The 18,980-nt window shown below is 45.1% G+C and overlaps 2 protein-coding genes across 2 annotated transcripts; both read left to right on the top strand.

The window, feature by feature from the left end:
* The first annotated feature begins 670 nt into the window (after positions 1–670).
* On the top strand, positions 671–6,408 carry LOC130402196 (haloacid dehalogenase-like hydrolase domain-containing 5). The gene is made up of 9 exons (XM_056606333.1): positions 671–764; positions 2,610–2,801; positions 3,222–3,334; positions 3,995–4,088; positions 4,716–4,746; positions 5,012–5,186; positions 5,278–5,466; positions 5,553–5,733; positions 6,101–6,408. The coding sequence occupies exons 1-9, from the start codon at positions 678–680 to the stop codon at positions 6,245–6,247; spliced, it is 1,209 nt and encodes a 402-aa protein (XP_056462308.1). The 5' UTR covers positions 671–677; the 3' UTR covers positions 6,248–6,408.
* An 822-nt stretch (positions 6,409–7,230) lies between these two features.
* LOC130402062 (RNA-binding protein 39-like) lies at positions 7,231–18,679 on the top strand. Its single transcript, XM_056606157.1, has 15 exons — positions 7,231–7,347; positions 8,241–8,303; positions 10,619–10,668; positions 11,622–11,780; positions 12,766–12,822; positions 12,920–13,037; positions 13,389–13,541; positions 13,896–14,033; positions 14,352–14,417; positions 14,656–14,860; positions 15,299–15,385; positions 15,816–16,029; positions 16,156–16,261; positions 16,743–16,821; positions 17,821–18,679. Exons 2-15 carry the CDS (start codon positions 8,253–8,255, stop codon positions 17,922–17,924), a joined length of 1,587 nt encoding a protein of 528 aa, XP_056462132.1. The 5' UTR covers positions 7,231–7,347; positions 8,241–8,252; the 3' UTR covers positions 17,925–18,679.
* The last annotated feature ends 301 nt before the right edge of the window (positions 18,680–18,980 follow it).

Here is an 18,980-nt window from a genome sequence, read left to right as displayed (position 1 = left end):
AACGGTAACCATGGTAACTGGGTTAGACTGAGGAGTCATCTGACTTCCATCAGGTCACTGATTGGTTGATTAGTAGCATTCTGCATCATGTGATTGGCCATTAGACCCCTGCATGTGACTGCAAGTACACGCATCAGGAAGCCGATAAGGCTTCAAACATACAAACATGCAATCAGTCACAGTAAATAGGACTTATTCATTACTATAATATCAGTAATGCTAGTAAATAGGACCTATTCGTCATTGTCAGTAAGGCTAGTAAATATGACCCATTCATTACTTTGTATCAGAAATACAAATAACTATAACCAAGTCATTACTCTACTATCAGTTATACTACTACATCTCTAATGAATCTCTCTCTCTGAGCCAGTGTCTTTAGACCCTCTCTCACGCCCTCATTCCTCTCTCTCTCTCTCTCTCTCTCTCTCTCTCTCTCTCTCTCTCTCTCTCTCTCTCTCTCTCTCTCTCTCTCCCTCTCTAATGCCAGTGTCCAGGTCTCTCTCTTAAGGCCAGTGTCCAGGGCTCTCTCTAATTCAGTGTGTAGGTCTCTCTCTCTCTCTCTCTCTCTCTCTCTCTTTCTCTCTCTCTCTAATTCAGTGTGTAGGTCTCTCTCTCAGTGGAGTGTGTGCAGCTGGGTTCGGCTCCAGAACAACTTGAGCTACAGAGACGGCAGCATGCAGGTCCTGAGACGGAGGGTCCTGGACCGGCTCTTCACCCAGACACGTGGACTGTGTTTGGATCATCGCTCCAGAAGATCTAAGGTCAGCCCTGTTCTGTGTCACCATCCGTTCCTCCTGTCTGTTACGTGTAACATAACAAATATGTTTTAGGATATAACAAAATGTATCCCATGTTACATGTAACATAACATACCTGTTATAGGATATAACAGCTAATATCATGTTACATGTCACATAACATACATGTTAAAGGATATAACAGCTAATATCATGTTACATGTCACATAACATACATGTTATAGGATATAACAGCTAATATCATGTTACATGTCACATAACATACATGTTATAGTTATGTAACTTAACGTATATGTTATAAGATATCAAATAGCATATGCATGTTGCATTTAACATAACATACATGTTAAAGGATATGCAACGACATATATCCATTGAACATTGTATGTGAAAACATAAATTATGGTAATATATATTAAAGATAACATAACGTGCTGATATATCTAGGTTATATTAACGTTCTTCACACGTTGAAGAAAGTTTGTGTTATATATTACACATATAACATATCCATGTTATCTGTAACATAACATAACGTATACCTATGCTACGTATAACATAACATCTATGACATACATACTTTATTCCCCAACATGTTTTTTACATGGAGGAAAAAATAAGGTTGCATGCAAGTGTAAGTGGTTATGGATTAGGGTAAGGGTTAACCCATACCCGATTAAATAATTTATACATTATACACAAGTTAAAGGGGTGGTCTTGAAGATAATATTTTGTTGTCTTTAGCGCCACCTATGGCAGAAATAACAGCATGCCACTACACACGTAGGTCGAAGACCGAGTCTCTTGTGGTAGCTCCGCCTACACGCTGTTGTGGTAGCTCCGCCCACCCTCACTGGCAGTAGCTCCGCCTCCCCTCTGTTTTGGTTGTTCAGCCTACCAGTGAAGGAAACGCATCACAAACTATGCAGTTAGAGATTTGAATGAAAGGTTGACATTTAAATGGAAATCTTCAGCTATAGGATATTGCCGCTTAAACATGAACAGCAGTTATAAATGATTGCTATGCCATTTGTAAACTTTTGGTTAATGCTTATTACGGCTTTACTTATGTCTAGGACACTACGTGTTTCTGTTTAAAGTGTATTAAGTTAATGGAGGATTTAGTTAGAGTCCTCCTTCAAACTTAAAACTCACCTCGACCATACTAACATTAAACTAAAACACAAAACACTAAAATGTACCCTTATATTGAACTATGAACACTAACAGTAATATTAAACTCTTAACACTGATACCACTCATCCTAGCTCAACTAAAACTCTACTCGGTTACCGTTGTCATGGTGATAGAGACGAGCGTGTAAGGATGTGCATGTGACTGCCCTCACATGCTGTCACTTAAAACATTACAGCTTCCCATCCTGTGCACGTGTGTGAGAGAGTGTGGGTCTGTGTGTGGGTCTGTATGTGTGTACGTGTGAGTGTGTGTGTGTGTGTGTGTAGCCATGTCTCCTAGATGACGTGGATGGGGTCCTAATGTTTATAGATATATTCTGTATGAGTGTGTGTGTATTTGATTGTTTGTGTGTTTGACTTTGTGTGTGTGCTGTGTGTGTGTGTGTTGGACTCTGTGTGTGTGTGTGTGTGTGCGTGTGTATGTGGCTGTGTGTATTTGACTCTGTGTGTGTGTTTGTTTGTGTGTGTGTTTGTGTTTGTGTCTGTGTGTGTATTTGACTCTGTGTGTATTTGACTCTGTGTGTGTGTGTGTGTGTGTGTGTGTGTGTGTGTGTGTGTGTGTGTGTGACTGTGTGTGTGTGTGTGTGTGTGTGTGTGTGTGTGTGTGTGTGTGTGTGTGTGTGTGTGTGTGTGTGTGTGTGTGTGTGTGTAGCCAGGTCTCCTGGTGGACGTGGACGGGGTCCTGCTCCGCGGCCGCTCTGTGATCCCGGCCGCGCGGCGGGTCTTCCAGCGGCTCCAGGACGCCGCGGGACACTTCCGGCTGCCGGTCGTCTTCGTCACCAACGCAGGAAGCTGTCTCCGTCACAACAAAGCTCAACAACTCTCTGACATGCTGGGCATCAAGGTGGGCTGGGAGGTCTACAGGTCTGTCTGTCTAACTGTCTGTCTGTCTGTCTGTCTGTCTGTCTGTCTGTCTGTCTGTCTGTCTGTCTGTCTGTCTGTCTGTCTGTCTGTCTGTCTGTCTGTCTGTCTGTCTGTCTGTCTGTCTGTCTGTCTGTCTGTCTGTCTGTCTGTCTGTCTGTCTCTCTGTCTGTCTGTCTGTCTGTCTGTCTGTCTGTCTGTCTGTCTGTCTGTCTGTCTGTCTGTCTCTCTAACTGTCTGCCTGTCTCTATGTCTGTGTATCTGTCTGACTGTTGGTCTCTCTAACTGTCTGTCTGTCTGTCTGTCTGTCTCTCTAACTGCCTGTCTGTCTGTCTGTCTGTCTGTCTGTCTCTCTAACTGTCTGTCTGTCTGCCTGTCTGTCTGTCTGTCTGTCTGCGTGCAGGTGACCCCAGACCAGGTCCTCCTGTCCCATGGTCCTCTCCAGATGTTCCAGAGCTTCCATGAGAAGTGTGTCCTTGTGTCAGGTCAGGGCCCCGTGGCGGACATCGCCCAGGAGTATCCTTACCGCGCTGCTCCTCCATCAGCTCCACCTCCACCACCACCACCACCACCACCACCACCACCACATTACCATCACTGTCACTCCCACCTCACCACCCCCTCCATCAAGACACCACCACATCATCTATACCTCAATCACAAAACACCACCACCCCCACCATACTCACAACCACCCCGTCACCACCACCAACTCCACCACAAACCTACTCCAGATCACCTCCACCTCCATCTCCACCACCGCCATCATCACCTCCATCTCCACCACCACCATCATCACCACCACCTCCACCACCATCACCACCACTACCACCTCATCATCTCCACCAACATCACTACCATCTTCACCACCATCACTACCACCACCACCACCACCACCACCATCACATTACCATCACTATCACTACCACCTCCACTCCCACCGCTACCACCACCACCACCATCACAACCCCACCACCATCACTACCATGACCACCTCCACCACCTCCGCCCCAATCACTACCACTTCCATCACCACAACACCACCACTTTCACTACCAACACCTCCACAATCACTACCACCTAATCAAACCCTCCATGAACACAAGACCACCTCCATCACTATTATTAGCGCAGTTCTTCTCATTATTGTTTTGATCGCCTTAACCCTGAACCGAGCCTGGGCTTTACGAACGTCATCACCATCGACCAGCTGAGAGAGCAGCACCCTCTGCTGGACATGGTGGACCACAACCGGAGACCGAGCGTAACCGTAAGTGGAAGCCCCTACTGGTCACAAAAGGAGCACCTATTACGGCGTTCTCTGATTTTTCTGCGCTATTTCCGGTCACGACCAAACCTCAGACCGGATCCAGACCGGTTCCAGACCGGTAGTTTGATGCAGTCTTCCCGGGCAGTTAGGACTATAGGATGTTTGGTCCTAGTGAGTCCTTACATTATATGACCTTCATTTAGCAGACGCTTTTGTCCAAAGCGACTTAAAACAGTGGATTTCACAATGAAGATACAACCTAAAAGGTGCAAGAATCATTTGAGTACATACAATTCATCAAACAAGGAAACTGCTACAATTAAATATAATTTGTTCTCTATTTTTAACAGTTAGCTTGTCTAAATTGTCACAATGAGAAGTTCGGCCAATGCCTTTTTATTGGTAATATTGACTGAATAGATTTACTATCAGTGATTGATTCACGCAAATGAAAGGTAAAATGTGTAATGGCTGAGTAGGTCAGTGTTGAGGTATAATATGAGTAATGGCTTAATGTGTTGTATTATCTGAGATGAATTACTCAAAAAATGTAATACTTTTTAATATCTCAATGAGGTGAAACATGTGAGTGAGTATGAGTGAGTAACCTTTGAATCTCTGTTCTAGGTTACCCCTCAGGAGAAACGTCGAATAGAGGGTGAGTCAAACACTACGGCCCTAACTCAGGGTTAAGTTTAAGAGTGTTAAGGGGTAAGCTTAAAGGTCAAGTGGGGTTAGGTGTTAAGGGAAAGTTTTAAGGGGTGTTAAGGGGGCAGTACAGCGGTTCTGATCCAAATTAATTGATGGGCAAACCTAGAAGCAGAGCGCTTCTCTGAGCGGCTATGTGGATCTTCGCAGATCTTCGTGTTGACTAATTAGTGTAATTTTTGACTTACTGTCAGTGTGGTCATATCTTCCCCCAGCTGTCATCCTGTTTGGAGAGCCAATCAGATGGGAGACCAACCTCCAGCTATTGATGGACGTGCTGCTGACCAATGGGAACCCAGCGTCTCCTCATTGCCTCAACATGTCCACACAGCTGCCCGTCCTGGCCTGCAACACTGACCTGCTGTGGCTGGCCGACGCCCCCTCACCACGGTAACCATGGTAACACCAGCCCCTGGATACTGTATGTGTATGTGTGGGTGTTAATGTGTGTGGGTGTGTGTGTTTGTGTGTGTGTATGTAGGTTGGGTCACGGTGTGTTCATGCTGTGTCTGGAGAGTGTGTTCTGGAAACTAGCCGGCCAGAGGCTACGCTACGAGGCTGTGATGGGGAAGCCCAGCCTCCTGACCTATCAGCACGCAGAGCTCGTTATCCGGCAGCAGACAGCCAATCAGGGCTGGGATACACCTGTTACGAACCTCTACGCTATAGGGTACTGTCTGTCTGTCGGCCTGTTGTCTGTCTCTCTGTATGGCTGTCTGTTGTGTCTTATGGTTAATCTGTCTGTTTGTCTGTTAGGGACAACCTGATGACAGATGTCTACGGGGCTAACTCGTACAACCGCTACCTGAAGCAGCAGCTAGCGGCTCCTGCTGCTAAGGCGCTAGCCCAGGGGAGGGGCACAGAGTGGAGAGCCGCCCCCCTGCAGGTCGAAGGTCAGCTAGCCACGCCTAGCGCCACCCAGTGTCACTCTATCCTGGTACGTAACCTTTGACCTTTGACTTTAACATAGAGGACCGTAAAGTATTCCTAGGGGACAAAATATGGCTAGAGGACAGTAAAGTATTCCTAGAGTACAGTAAAGTATTCCTGCAGACAGTAAAGTATTGCTAGAGTAAAGTATTGAGTACAGTAAAGTATTCATAGGGGACAGTAAAGTATTCCTAGGGGATAGGAAAGTAAAGTATTCCTAGATGACAGTAAAGTATTCCTGGGGACAGTAAAGTATTCCTACGGGACAGTTAAGTATTCCTGGGGACAGTAAACTATTCCTAGAGTAGAGTAAAGTATTGAGTACAGTAACATTTTCCAAGAGGACAGTAGTTGATGTTGTGTTTTTTTCTCAGGTCTGTACTGGTGTGTTCAACCCTGATGCTGCCTTGCCCGTAGAGCAGGGCACTGCGGACGCAGAGCTGATGGAACCAGACTACATCGTGGAAGATGTGGAGGCAGCCATTGACCTCATCTTTCAGAAGGAGGGGTTTGACCTCTGACCTTAACCTCTCAGGAAATAGATAGCATTCTGACCAATGAATATGTAATAAGAAACATAATAAACAATAGTGCCTTCATCTTGTACTACAGGACTCTTTTATACTGGATAAAATTGACTTGTGTTTAAATAAAGTAAACAAGTCTTATCTGTGAAATTATGTTTGCTGTTTCTTTTGCTATTACCAAATTCTGTAGTTTCTTTTTTTATTAAACCAAATTCAGATTAAATCATTTCTAATACTTTCGTGTTGAGAAAGATATCCTTACTTTTTTCATGACAATGATTGTTAATTCATTTAGGGTTATTATGGTGAGTTATTAGGGTAGTTTTAGCTTATATGATTAGCTGTTAGGGTAGTTTTTGTTATGATTCAAGGTCATCAGGGTGAGCTGTCAGTTAGGGTAGTTGTAGTTGTTATTATAGGGTTATTTGGGTTATCTGTTAGGATCCGCTGTTAGGGGTTACGTGCATGTTAGCTGTTATAGTTTTAAGAATTATTTTTTAAGGGTTAAAAGGGTTAACTCTCAGGGTTGGTAGGGTTATCTCTTAGGGATATAAGGGCTGTAAGCATTCAAAATCTCACATTCTCATTAGGTTCCAATCCCTTTGGATCTGTTTTGTTTTTGTCGTTTCCATTGATTTTACACCTAGGAGACACTCAAACATAGAAACTTCACTCAAGACCTCCCTCGTATTTTCATTCAGAACTGGACTTGAACCCACAATACCGATCCAAACTTTACCATAGAACTTGAACGCAGCACCACCTGTAATGTAACAACGTAACCCAAAGGGTCGACACAGCCATAATGTGTCTATAAAATAATAAATAACGTATGGTTAGTTAACCAACCACAAACACCGTTAAACAAATAGCTAACATAATACAAGATTACGTACTTGAATGTGTAAAAAAATATGCGCTCGTTTGTAATTCAGTTATATATAATCTCGCGGTAACACGCGGCGTTGCTACGTATAGTCTGCGCGCGCACCCTTTAGTGTCACACGCGCCACTTGTACACGGAGGTGCGCGTGAACGACGAAGCGACGATTTCGTCAAAACTCACGACTTATAGAAGCATTCAGGCCATCAAGGTACTATTACCACTCCGTCTACCACTCTATTATTAACGGTGATCTGAATGTTATAATCCACACCGACAAATGGATGCGCTAAGAGAGCACATGAATGAAACAGGCCGCTAGCTCGTTAGCTAATGTTTGCTATCGTCTGTTAGCTAGCTAATGTTTGCTATCGCCTGTTAGCTAGCTAATGTTTGCTATCGCCTGTTAGCTAGCTAATGTTTGCTATCGGCTTTTAGCTTGGCAATGGTTGTTAAAGGTAGTTAGCTAGCCAACTGTAGTTGTGGCTAGTTAGCAAATTGGTTAAAAACGATTATGGTTCGTTGCCAGCTGCTGGTGAGGCTATTGATGTTGTGGCTAGATGTTCGTGTCGTAGCAGTTGTAAACCGAGTTAGGAAATAGTGGTTTCTAACATATGTTGATGATCTTATAGTTACTACAGTAATTCAGGCTAACTTCATTTAGCCCAGGTACTAGGGTTATCGTTATATGCTCTATTTGTTGCCAGATGTTAGTATTCTGTGGTTATTGTCAATGGAAAAATGAATGTCCAAACATTGATTAGAAGGACAATATCCGTCATTAGAAGCAAGGACTCGTTTACAATGAACCTAGCCTGGAGTTTGCGGTTGAACGGGCTTCTATTGTCGTGGGGAGGTTTATATGTAAATATTTAAGCAAAAAACCTATCAACAGCCAGAGTTGCACACTAAAGCCTATGTAGTCTTGAAACTTACCCCAAAAGTGTAAAAAATGAGCTTTTAAAATGTTGATTTAAGTCGACCCTAATGTAGGTCTCATACATTACCAACAATGACGTGTTAGAAAAACAAAAACAAGCTTTTTAAATGTAAATAAACACTTGTCTATTCAGTTGTTGATCCGTATCATCCCTCTCCTCGCAGACCCGCTGCATCATGGCAGATGATCTGGACATTGAGGCGATGCTGGAGGCGCCGTTCCGAAAGGTGGGTGTCTGTATTCTCTCTCACTAACTGTGTCTCTGTGTATGTCTCTGTGCATTTCTGCTACACACCAGTCTTTAACCAGCCCTAGTATTTCCCTTACACATCCAGGTGAACTTGCTTACAGTTTGGCTAGTATTGTAATGTCGGTTAAGCAATACTCAAGAGAAAGAACTCTGTTAGTTAGTTAGGGTTAGTTGATGTTATGAACTCTGTACAGTTAACGCTTGGTGCTGATTAAATGTTGATGTGATGCTGCTGCCGTTCCTGTTCCACGATATGACAAATAAATTGCCCATCTATCTCTCTTTGTAGACTTGCCTAACGATTTCTCACCTCTACTCCCCTGAATGCCACTGTGAACTGTCAGAAACTTGAAGGTAGTAAAGCCCACCATGTATTGCTGTACTGTGGTCCCCATGGCAACATGACTGTACTGTGGTCCCCATGGCAACATGACTGTACTGTGGTCCCCCCACGGTAACGTGACTGCACTGTGGTTGGCATGGTAACATGACTACTGTTGGGGGGTCTTTTTTTAGACTTTGCCCAGGAACGTCCCCCAAACCGGAAGAGGATTCTGTGAGATGCGGTAGAGAGTGTTAGCGTTGCCGTCGGTAGAGCTAGTGGCGTCATGGTAACTGTGCATGCATCTCTATATCAGTCAGAAGGGCTAGAACACGCAAGGGTGCCGCTATCGCTACGTCAAACGTACACGCGCGCAATGGCCTACAGAGTCTACCTACACGACAACAGAACCCCAGAGTCCACAGAACTCCCTCCCCAAATCTAGCGAGCGAGCGAGCGATATGCTGGAAGGCCAATATTGGGGCTACGATTATTTTTTGGCATGGAGGGAAATCTGATAGTTATAACTAATAACTATGGCAGCCCTTTTGCTGCTGTTTGAGGTGCATAACTAGGGATTATAGGAACATTATTGCTGCTGTTTGAGGTGCAAAACTAGTGATTATGGCAACATTATTGATGTGGTTGGAGGTGCAGGAGGAAGTTCATTAGGACATTTGTTTCCTCTCTACCGATGTCTTGCATTTGCAACATATGCTTTGGACAATATGCTTGAGAGCATTCTACACAGCCTAGGGTTGTGGCAGTTTCAACACACATCGACTGATCACGATTGGAAGGAGGAAGCCGCCGTCTCCTACATAAGAGGCTGGTTCTGTTGGAGCTGGGGTGGGGCCAGGGGTTCTGTTGGTGCTGGGTTGCGGTTGTGGAGCTGGGTTTGGGTGGGGGTTCTTGTGGAGCTGGGTTGTGGTGATGGGGGTTGGTCTGCAGACTCCCGGAGGTCTGTCGTCGTGTTCGTCGACTTTGTACAAAGTTTGCCGTGGTGCGATGTTTTTTTTTCTGCCTACTATAGCGGTATGCCTATGTGACGCCGTAGGGACAGCTCAGGAACTTCTTTTCTTCAACAGCAGATCAACGACCCTCAGTGTTAAAGACGTAGCGTTAATATGTCATTGATGCCAACCACTCATCCGTCAGTTGTGAGTTAAAAAGTAAGGTTGGTGACGGGTTGATGGTCACACACGGGAGCTGTAGTGCGAGACGGGTGGGTTAAGGCTGGTTACTGTTGGGTCAGTGACAGTAGTTAGTCAAGTTTAGTCGTTTAAGGTGAGTGTTAGTTACGGCTTGTTAGGGTTTTTGGGTTCAGGGTGGTTAGGTGTAAAGGGTTATCTTTAGTTAGGTTTAGTTGAGGTTTATGGGTTAGGAAAAGTACGTGGGCCATATCTAGTTGGTAAGTGGTTTAGAATGAATTCCTGGACTTGGGATAGTTTGGTAGTTGGTTTCCTAGTGTTGAGTTTATTCGGTTGGTTTGGGTGGGTTAGTTAATTAGGATTAATTATTTGATTTGTTAGGATGAGTTAGTTAGGGTTAGTGGGCTAATTATGGTTACAGCGTTAATAAGTTAGGTGGCTAGCGGGTTAGATAGTTAGGGTAATTGGGTTGGTTAGGGTGAGTTAGTTAGGGTTAGTTTGGTGACTAAGCCATCTGACTCCCTGTCTGCTTCAGGGCCCTCAGGAGACCCAGACACACCGCTGAAGACGGCCCCCCCCCACTGCCGGAGCTCCAAGCTGGGCCGAAGCCTAAACTCTAGCCTGGGGGACCGACTCTGGGCCTTAGACACTAGACATGACCAGACTATGACGGCCCCCTCCCATCCCCCCTGACTTTAAGAGACCAGACCTCTAAAAGAACAATGTTGACTACAGTTGATTAAATTATGTCTATATTCTCTTCCCCCACCCTGACAACGTTGCGTCGGTTCGCCCTCATCCTGTTCTCTCGACCTGCAGGAAGAGCCCAAGAACATCATCTCCCCGAGACATGAAGAACACAGCAAGAAGTAAGCCTTTGACCTGTCTCTCTCTGCTCCTCTCTCTCTCTGCTGCTCCACATTGTTGCGTTCTCTCTGTTGCGGTCTCTCTTTTCCCATCTCTATGTTCCATCTGCATAAATAGTTTTTCTTGATGTTGGCGTAATCGAATACACCATATCAGTAGTGCTTTACATTTCACTTTCAGGACGGCCACTGAATGTCTGCAAACAAACCTTCCAGAAATGGCAAAGGCTTTATTTAGGACTAATTCATATATATCCAGTTTCATACCTTTGCAAAAATACTTATCAAAATATGTGCATGCTACTGAACATTACAGGCTCACTCTGTATGAGTTTTTCAAAGACTTAATAAACCTGAATGAAAATAAGTGTTCATCTGCATCTTCAGCTGAATTCCAATACAATTTTAATACACGGTCAGCGCCATCTTGTGATTGGTTCGCTCCCTCCGCATGAACGCATCTTTTGTCTTGACGGACAAAATCTTTTATGTACCACTCCGGGCGATGTGACTGCTTTCCTTCACGACGCAGCCGTACAGGCAGGGGTATGGAGATGTGACTAGGTCTTGAGCAGGCAAAGTGCCGTTGCAGATTTCCCTGGAACGTCGATCTCTGTTCCCAATCTCTCATGACCGATGACCCCATGCAGGTAATCGTCAGGTACTTTGCATGGTAAGAACGCATGTGTAAGAGAGCCTCCAACACCTAATCCAGCCCGCCGTTGGAACTGCTGCCTCACAGACAGAGGGTCTTGGTTCAGGGCGGGGGGGGGGGGGGGGGGCTTTCTGTGTGCCGGTAACCAAGGCTGGGGCCCCACGCCTGGGGTGGGTTCCCTCGCTCTACCAACTACTCCTAGCTAGGATGGGTTCATTTCCGAGGATTCATTTCCTCAGGGATCTATAAGTATATCAAATCGAATCCCAGCATTCTGATTGGGTGTCATCTGCCCCAACAGGAAGAAGCGCAGTCGGAGTCGGGACAAGAAGAGGAGCAAGAGCCGCGAGAGGAAGAAGAGCCATGACAGAAAACGCCGCCGCAGCCGCGAACACAAGCGCAGTCGGTCCAGGAGCCGGGAGCGCAGCGGCCGCTACCGCGACCACCACAAGGCCAGCGTGTACGTATCCCTCAGGCTAGCGCTTACCAGGCTCTGGCCATGTAGCCTAGCGTGTTTCGCGGCTTCCGGGAACATAGACTAGCTTACTACTAGCATTTGGCTATGTAGGCTAGCTTATTAGTAGCATCCTGATACGTAGGTTAGCTTATTAGTAGCATCCTGCTACGTAGTTTAGCTTATTAGTAGCATCCTGCTACGTAGGTTAGCTTATTAGTAGCATCCTGCTACGTAGGTTAGCTTATTAGTAGCATCCTGCTACGTAGGTTAGCTTATTAGTAGCATCCTGCTACGTAGGTTAGCTTATTAGTAGCATCCTGATGCGTAGGTTAGCTTATTAGTATCATCCTGCTACGTAGGTTAGCTTATTAGTAGCATCCTGCTACGTAGGTTAGCTTATTAGTAGCATCCTGCTACACAGGTTAGCTTATTAGTAGCATCCTGCTACGTAGGTTAGCTTATTAGTAGCATCCTTCTACGTAGGTTAGCTAATTAGTAGCATCCTGCTATGTAGGTTAGCTAATTAGTAGCATCCTGCTACGTAGGTTAGCTAATTAGTAGCATCCTGCTACGTAGGTTAGCTAATTAGTAGCATCCTGCTACGTAGGTTAGCTAATTAGTAGCATCCTGCTACGTAGGTTAGCTAATTAGTAGCATCCTGCTACGTAGGTTAGCTAATTAGTAGCATCCTGCTACGTAGGTTAGCTAATTAGTAGCATCCTGCTACGTAGGTTAGCTAATTAGTAGCATCCTGCTACGTAGGCTAGCTAATTAGTAGCATCCTGCTACGTAGGCTAGCTAATTAGTAGCATCCTGCTACGGGGATGACTCAATTGTATGTTGTTACTACAGGTTTCACTCTGTTTCACTCAACAATCCCAATTAATTCTTATGAATAGTATCCTCTTAATTGTCTCTGTCTGGCTCCATGTCTATCTCTCTGGGTCCATGTCTATCTTCATGTCGGTTTCTGTCTCTTTGTTGACAGGCGAAAGAGGTCCAAGAGTAAGAGTCCCGTGAAGAAGGAGCGGTCGAGTCCAGTCAGGTAAAACCCGCTCCACATGTTCATTTTGATGTCATCTGTTATAGTCTATATATGTTTATAGGGGTGTGTGTGTGTGTGTGTGTGTGTGTGTGTGTAGGCAGCCCATAGACAACCTGACCCCAGAGGAGCGGGACTCCAGGACCGTGTTTTGTATGCAGCTGGCTGCCAGGATACGACCCCGCGACCTGGAAGAGTTCTTCTCTGCTGTGGGCAAGGTGACCATGGCCCCCAAACGGCAGGGCAGCATCGCACACACACAATCTAGGGGTCCACAATTAGGATTTCACGAAGCCTGACCAATTATTTCCTTTGACAGAAAGTTATAGGCGAAGTAGTAAATGTTTAAAGGAACCATTGGAAACCAGTTCAATCTAAAGTAGTCCAGTAGTTATCAAACACAAAGTTTCCGTAAGGGAACTTATTGCAACATTCAAATAAATATAAAAAGGCCTTAAATTGAATAAAGATAGTGGATTGGAATCCACCTACATTCAAATGTGTGATGAAATACGGGGTAGAAAAGGTAACTAGTTACTAATTCCTTGCTGTTCTTGTCTCGTGCTCAGGTACGGGATGTGCGGATGATCTCTGACAGGAACTCCCGTAGGTCAAAGGGCATCGCCTACATAGAGTTCGTTGAGGCCAACTCCGTTCCTCTGGCCATCGGCCTCTCCGGTCAAAGACTGCTGGGAGTTCCCATCATAGTGCAGGCCTCCCAGGTAAACAAGTCTCCACTATCTATCCCTAACCCTAACCCTCCCAGGTAAATAGTTAGCCACTGTCTAACCCTAGCCCCCCAGTTAAACTTCTCTACTATCTAACCCTAAGGTAATTAGTAATCCACAGGTAATTAGTTATCCACTATCTAACCCTGGCCTCCATGGTAAATTATCTCCAATATCTAACACCAGATAATAATTGGATATCCATCATCTAACCCTACCAAGTAATTATATATCCACCTTCTAACTAAACCACAGTGATTCTATACCCACTGCCTAACCCTAACCCCTGGTGCAGATGTGGTTGTTTGCAGTATGTTGACCCGTGTGTGTGGTTGGCTCCCTGTGTAGGCGGAGAAGAACCGGGCGGCGGCGCTCGCCAACAACCTGCAGAAGGGCAACGCGGGGCCCATGAGGCTCTACGTCGGCTCGCTGCACTTCAACATCACCGAGGAGATGCTGCGCGGCATCTTTGAGCCTTTTGGACGGGTAAGCACTCGCCACCCTGCTAGCGCCAGTTGGCATAGACTACCCTCCTAGCATTAGTTAGCATACACCTCCCTGCTAGCGCCAGTTAGCACTGCCATGCTAGCATGAGTTAGCATACACTGCCCTGCTAGCATGAGTTAGCATGCACCACCCTGCTAGCGAGAGTTGGCATACACCCTGCTAGCGAGAGTTAGCATGCACCACCCTGCTAGCGTGAGTTGGCACAAGTTAGCATTCACCTCCCTACTAGCATGAGTTAAAAACACTAGTAGTAATTAATAACCATTGTTAATTCATAACACCTGTGTGTTTGTGTAGATCGAGAGCATTCAGCTGATGATGGACAGTGAAACAGCGCGCTCGAAAGGCTATGGCTTCATTACGGTAAGGCAACTACCTCCTCTTCCTCCTCATCCTCCTTTCAACTCTCCTCCTGCTCCTCATCGTCATCGAGTCCTCCTCCCATCATCTCATCTTCACTTTCAACTAATTTGAAAGGTTAATCGTGTGTGTGTGTGTGTGTGTGTGTGTGTGTGTGTGTGTGTGTGTGTGTGTGTGTGTGTGTGTGTGTGTGTGTGTGTGTGTGTGTGTGTGTGTGTGTGTGTGTGTGTGTGTGTGTTAGTTTGCAGACGCAGAGTGCGCTAAGAAGGCGCTGGAGCAGCTGAACGGGTTCGAGCTGGCCGGGAGGCCCATGAAGGTGGGTCACGTGACGGAGAGGAGCGACTCCTCCAGCGCCTCGTCCTTCCTGGACTCTGACGAGCTGGAGCGCACCGGCATCGACCTCGGGACCACGGGACGCCTGCAGCTCATGGCCCGACTGGCCGAAGGTACGGGGCGGTATAGATAGAACTATAGGCTAGTATTATAGCATGGTATCATGTGTTATAACATGCGTTATGTGTTCTAGCATAGCATCATAGCATATTTTCATGTGTTATAGCATAGCATCATAGCATATTATCATGTGTTATAGCATAGCATCATAGCATATTTTCATGTGTTATAGCATAGCATCATAGCATATTTTCATGTGTTATAGCATAGCATCATAGCATATTATCATGTGTTATAGCATAGCATCATAGCATATTATCATGTGTTATAGCATAGTATTAAAGCATGTTATCATGTGTTATAGCATATTATCATGCGTTATAGCATAGTATTATAGCTTCATGTGTTATAATAGTATCAATCCGCATGTATCGTAAGTAGCAGCACTAACTGTGTTATAACATGGTGTGTGTGTGTGTGTGTGTGTGTAGGTACCGGTATGCAGATCCCCCCCGCTGCTCAGCAGGCTCTACAGATGAGTGGCGCCATCGCTATCGGGGCCATGGCTGCTGTCTCAGGTACACACCTCTCTATCCGCCAGGTGTCCCAACAGTGTCCGAATCGCTGTTTGACTCTTGCCGCGATGGCGTCATTGCCAGCTATACATTTGCAACAGAACATTTAATCAGACGTGAATAAAAAAGGCTCATACACCTGCTGTTCACAGACCCCAACTTACACCACCATCCAACCTTAGACTATCGGCTGAAACCTCCAGCCCCGATTCCACGAGTTCAGCAACAAAAAGCGATAATCGTAGAACCACCGTAAACGGTTGGACACGTTGGCAAGATATAGGAGTCTGTTGTCGGCCCCCAATACGATAGGCTGGCCAATGAGGCTCCTCCTCTCGATTCCTATTGGCCGGCGGTAGGTGGTCCAATAGGCATCCAGACGTCAGGGGGTTTGGAACAGCAGAGCGTGACGATGCGTGTCTTCTCTTTTCAGCGGCCATGAATCCAGGGATGAACCACGGGATGAACCAACAGATGAACCACGGCATGAACCAGCAGATGAACCACGGCATGAACCAACAGATGAACCACGGGATGAATCAAAGCATGAACCACGCGATGAACATGAACGCCGCCACGATGAACCTGCCCTCCCAGCCTCTGGCCACACATTGCTTCCAGCTGTCCAACATGTTCAACGGCAACACGTGAGTCTCAACGCACCTCTCCCCGATGGCGTTGTGTCTTTGGAACATCAGTCCAGACACAACAGCTCTGACCTCCATGCCATGTTGTTGTTGTTGTTGTTTACTAGTGTTATTATTTGTGTTTAGTGAGGAGGCTCCTGGGTGGGACATGGACATCCAGCATGATGTCATCGAGGAATGTAACAAACATGGAGGAGTCATCCACATCTACGTCGATAAAAACTCTCCTGAGGTAACTAACTCTAGATGCCTAGACCTAGATGACTGAACCTACCCCTATATACAGGGAGGAGGGTTATCCGGTCGGTGGGCCTTTTTTAGATTTGAAATCAAATTGTGGAACCCCAGTTCCTTTAACGTTTCAACGTGAGGAGAAATGGGGCCACATGCAGCTGGAGCACAGAGCTCTAGAATAGAGCTTCAGACGCTTTTAACACCTGTCCCAACAATAAAACACTGAACGCACAGGGGGAAGTACGTGCAGAACAACAAGCACTCATAATTGCCGTCTTCCCGATTTTTTTTTTCCGGCTCCAGTCTCCGGTATCGCGATAATTATTAAAATGTTGAGAAACATTTGAGGAATCCGATATAGCCTTAGTATCACGGGGGTGGGTGGGGGTATTATCTCATCAGTATAGCATTGGTAAGATTTCATCTGTGCAATAAAAGTTTTCTTATGCAACCACTGATCATGTTCTATCTGTTGCCAGGGAAATGTCTACGTCAAATGTCCCACCATTCCTTCTGCCATGGCTGCTGTCAACGCTCTTCATGGGAGATACTTCGCAGGTAAAGCATCCCATAATATAATGTCACACCATTTGGTTCAGAACACCCAATCAGCTTCTGGTAGGGTCCCACCATCACCCTCGGTTAAGCTAAACCCGCTCTGACTGATGCTAGGATAAGCTAACACTCACAATATCTGACGCTAGGCTAACCTTGCCCCTCGTACACTAGGCTGACCTTATCCTAATGCTAATTTATGATGCTTGGCTAGCCCCTACTCTAACTGATGCTAGGCTAGGCTAACCCGTACCCTAACTAATGTTGGGACAGACTAACACCAACTCTGGCTGATGCTAGGCTAACACCAACTCTGGCTGATGCTAGGCTAACACCAACTCTGGCTGATGCTAGGCTAACACCTACTCTAACTGATGCTAGGCTAACCCCTACTCACTGATGCTAGGCTAACCCCTACTCTCACTGATGCTAGGCTTACCCCTACTCTAACTCACTTCTTTTTTACACATTAGCATTGAAATAAAAATTCAACAAGAAGCATATTTTTGAGAGAACTGAATGTTTGTATTGTCCTGATAATTTAACTTATAACATTGATTCTAGTTGAAAGGCTAATGACCATTGTGTTTGTTTTACTGATGAGAGGAAATAAAAACAATGAGGTAGCCAAAACAATGCCTAAATTCAATTGTTTGGTCTCATTTATAAAGTATTTAATGTGCATTATTCAATAACAAGTGCATCAAACAAAGTTGTGATTTATCTCTTCGAAAAGGCTGGTTTAAGTTCATATATAATGGGTTGCGGAATTGGCAGTGAAAACGTTCAGGAATGTTCATTTATGCACAAATTTTTTCTTCTCACGATTATATAGATAAGGCCTATTGTGAATGGGGTCGCAATGGTTTGTAATAATAATTTTAAAAAAAAGGGTCCCCCAGAAAAGAAGATTGGGATACACTGTTCTTACTGATGCTAGGCTGACCCCTACTCTTAACCAATGCTAGGCTAGGCTAACCCTACCCGATGTATTGTTTTTAGGGAAGATGATCACGGCGGCCTACGTTCCTCTGCCAACCTATCACAACCTGTTCCCTGACTCGGTCACCGCCAACCAGCTACTAATCCCCCCTCCACGCCGGTGATTCAGCTGCCAATCATCCCACCTCTATCGACTGATTGGACACTGGAGCGAATATCCCGGTTTTTGTTCTCTTATTGGTTTAGGTGTTGATGGACGCTCCCTGGATGGTTTCTGGTTGAATTGACTGAATCCTTTGTCCTCTATTTTTATAATGTCAACGAGCCAATAGCTGGAGCAGATGCTAGCCGGGGAGGGGCGGGATCCCATGTTAGGGGCAGGGTTAAATGCAAGGGGGCTTTGCTTCTCCGTGACCAGGCTCCAGGATTGGACGCTGTCTCATGGAATAGTTTGTGATTGGTTGAAGCCATTTGGTATTTACAGTTTTTTAATCAAGATTTGATTTTGTAAAGTTCTTGATTCAATTTTATTTTAAATTTTGTCTGTGTTATAATAAAAGATAAAACAACTGGTTGGGAGCTTTTATAACGATGTCACTCCCTAAAGCTGTAGGAGGAAGAAGAGTACCAAGAATTCAAAGAACCACCACTAGCGAAGAGATCAGAGTGCTACGCATACATTTCTCTAATGTCTAGCTATAGTGAAAGAGTGTAAAATGATCAGCACTATTGGTCAGTAGTTAAAATGAGTTAGAATAGATCAGCCCTGTTTGTCTAAGTATTTATAATGATTTCTGGTGGACTATAATTTAGATAGGAGGTGTTGGACTCCAAATAGGATATAGAGAGAGGCCTCTTAAATGAACATTTAGGTATGATATAGAGAAGGGACCGACTTACGACAAATCTATCAAGTTAATGATTAAACTGAGAAATCTAAAACACTTAATTTTAACCTGTTTTAATGAATTTTGAGTGGATAATTAAACGGAAGCGAGTGCGACCTTCATTGAAATATTTCAATGATAGTAGGTAGTTACTTGGGTAGTTAATTTAAAAAGTTGACGAATATAAATATCAACGTTTTCATAACACAGGTCTGACTAAACCACGCCTCCGGGTTCAGGCTTTACGTTAAAAACCAAAACAACAGGAGGCCTTTATTTTGAAGGGCTAAGAAGTACTTCCGTAACTTCCGGTTAAGTTTCAACATATTACAT

This window comes from Gadus chalcogrammus, chromosome 13 (genome assembly GCF_026213295.1).
Source record: "Gadus chalcogrammus isolate NIFS_2021 chromosome 13, NIFS_Gcha_1.0, whole genome shotgun sequence".
Classification (NCBI taxonomy): Eukaryota; Metazoa; Chordata; class Actinopteri; order Gadiformes; family Gadidae; genus Gadus; species Gadus chalcogrammus.
Note: the sequence above shows the minus strand (reverse complement) of the source record. Positions and strands in the feature narration are given on the sequence as shown.

Excerpts from the sequence above, each read along its gene's own strand:
- LOC130402196 (XM_056606333.1), top strand. The coding sequence starts at position 678 with ATGCAGGTCCTGAGACGGAGGGTCCTGGACCGGCTCTTCACCCAGACA. Across the intron at positions 2,802-3,221 it reads CTGACATGCTGGGCATCAAG|GTGACCCCAGACCAGGTCCT; the intron begins GTGGGCTGGGAG and ends GTCTGCGTGCAG. Across the intron at positions 4,747-5,011 it reads GGAGAAACGTCGAATAGAGG|CTGTCATCCTGTTTGGAGAG; the intron begins GTGAGTCAAACA and ends ATCTTCCCCCAG.
- LOC130402062 (XM_056606157.1), top strand. The coding sequence starts at position 8,253 with ATGGCAGATGATCTGGACATTGAGGCGATGCTGGAGGCGCCGTTCCGA. Across the intron at positions 13,038-13,388 it reads TCTTCTCTGCTGTGGGCAAG|GTACGGGATGTGCGGATGAT; the intron begins GTGACCATGGCC and ends TCTCGTGCTCAG. Across the intron at positions 13,542-13,895 it reads TCATAGTGCAGGCCTCCCAG|GCGGAGAAGAACCGGGCGGC; the intron begins GTAAACAAGTCT and ends CTCCCTGTGTAG.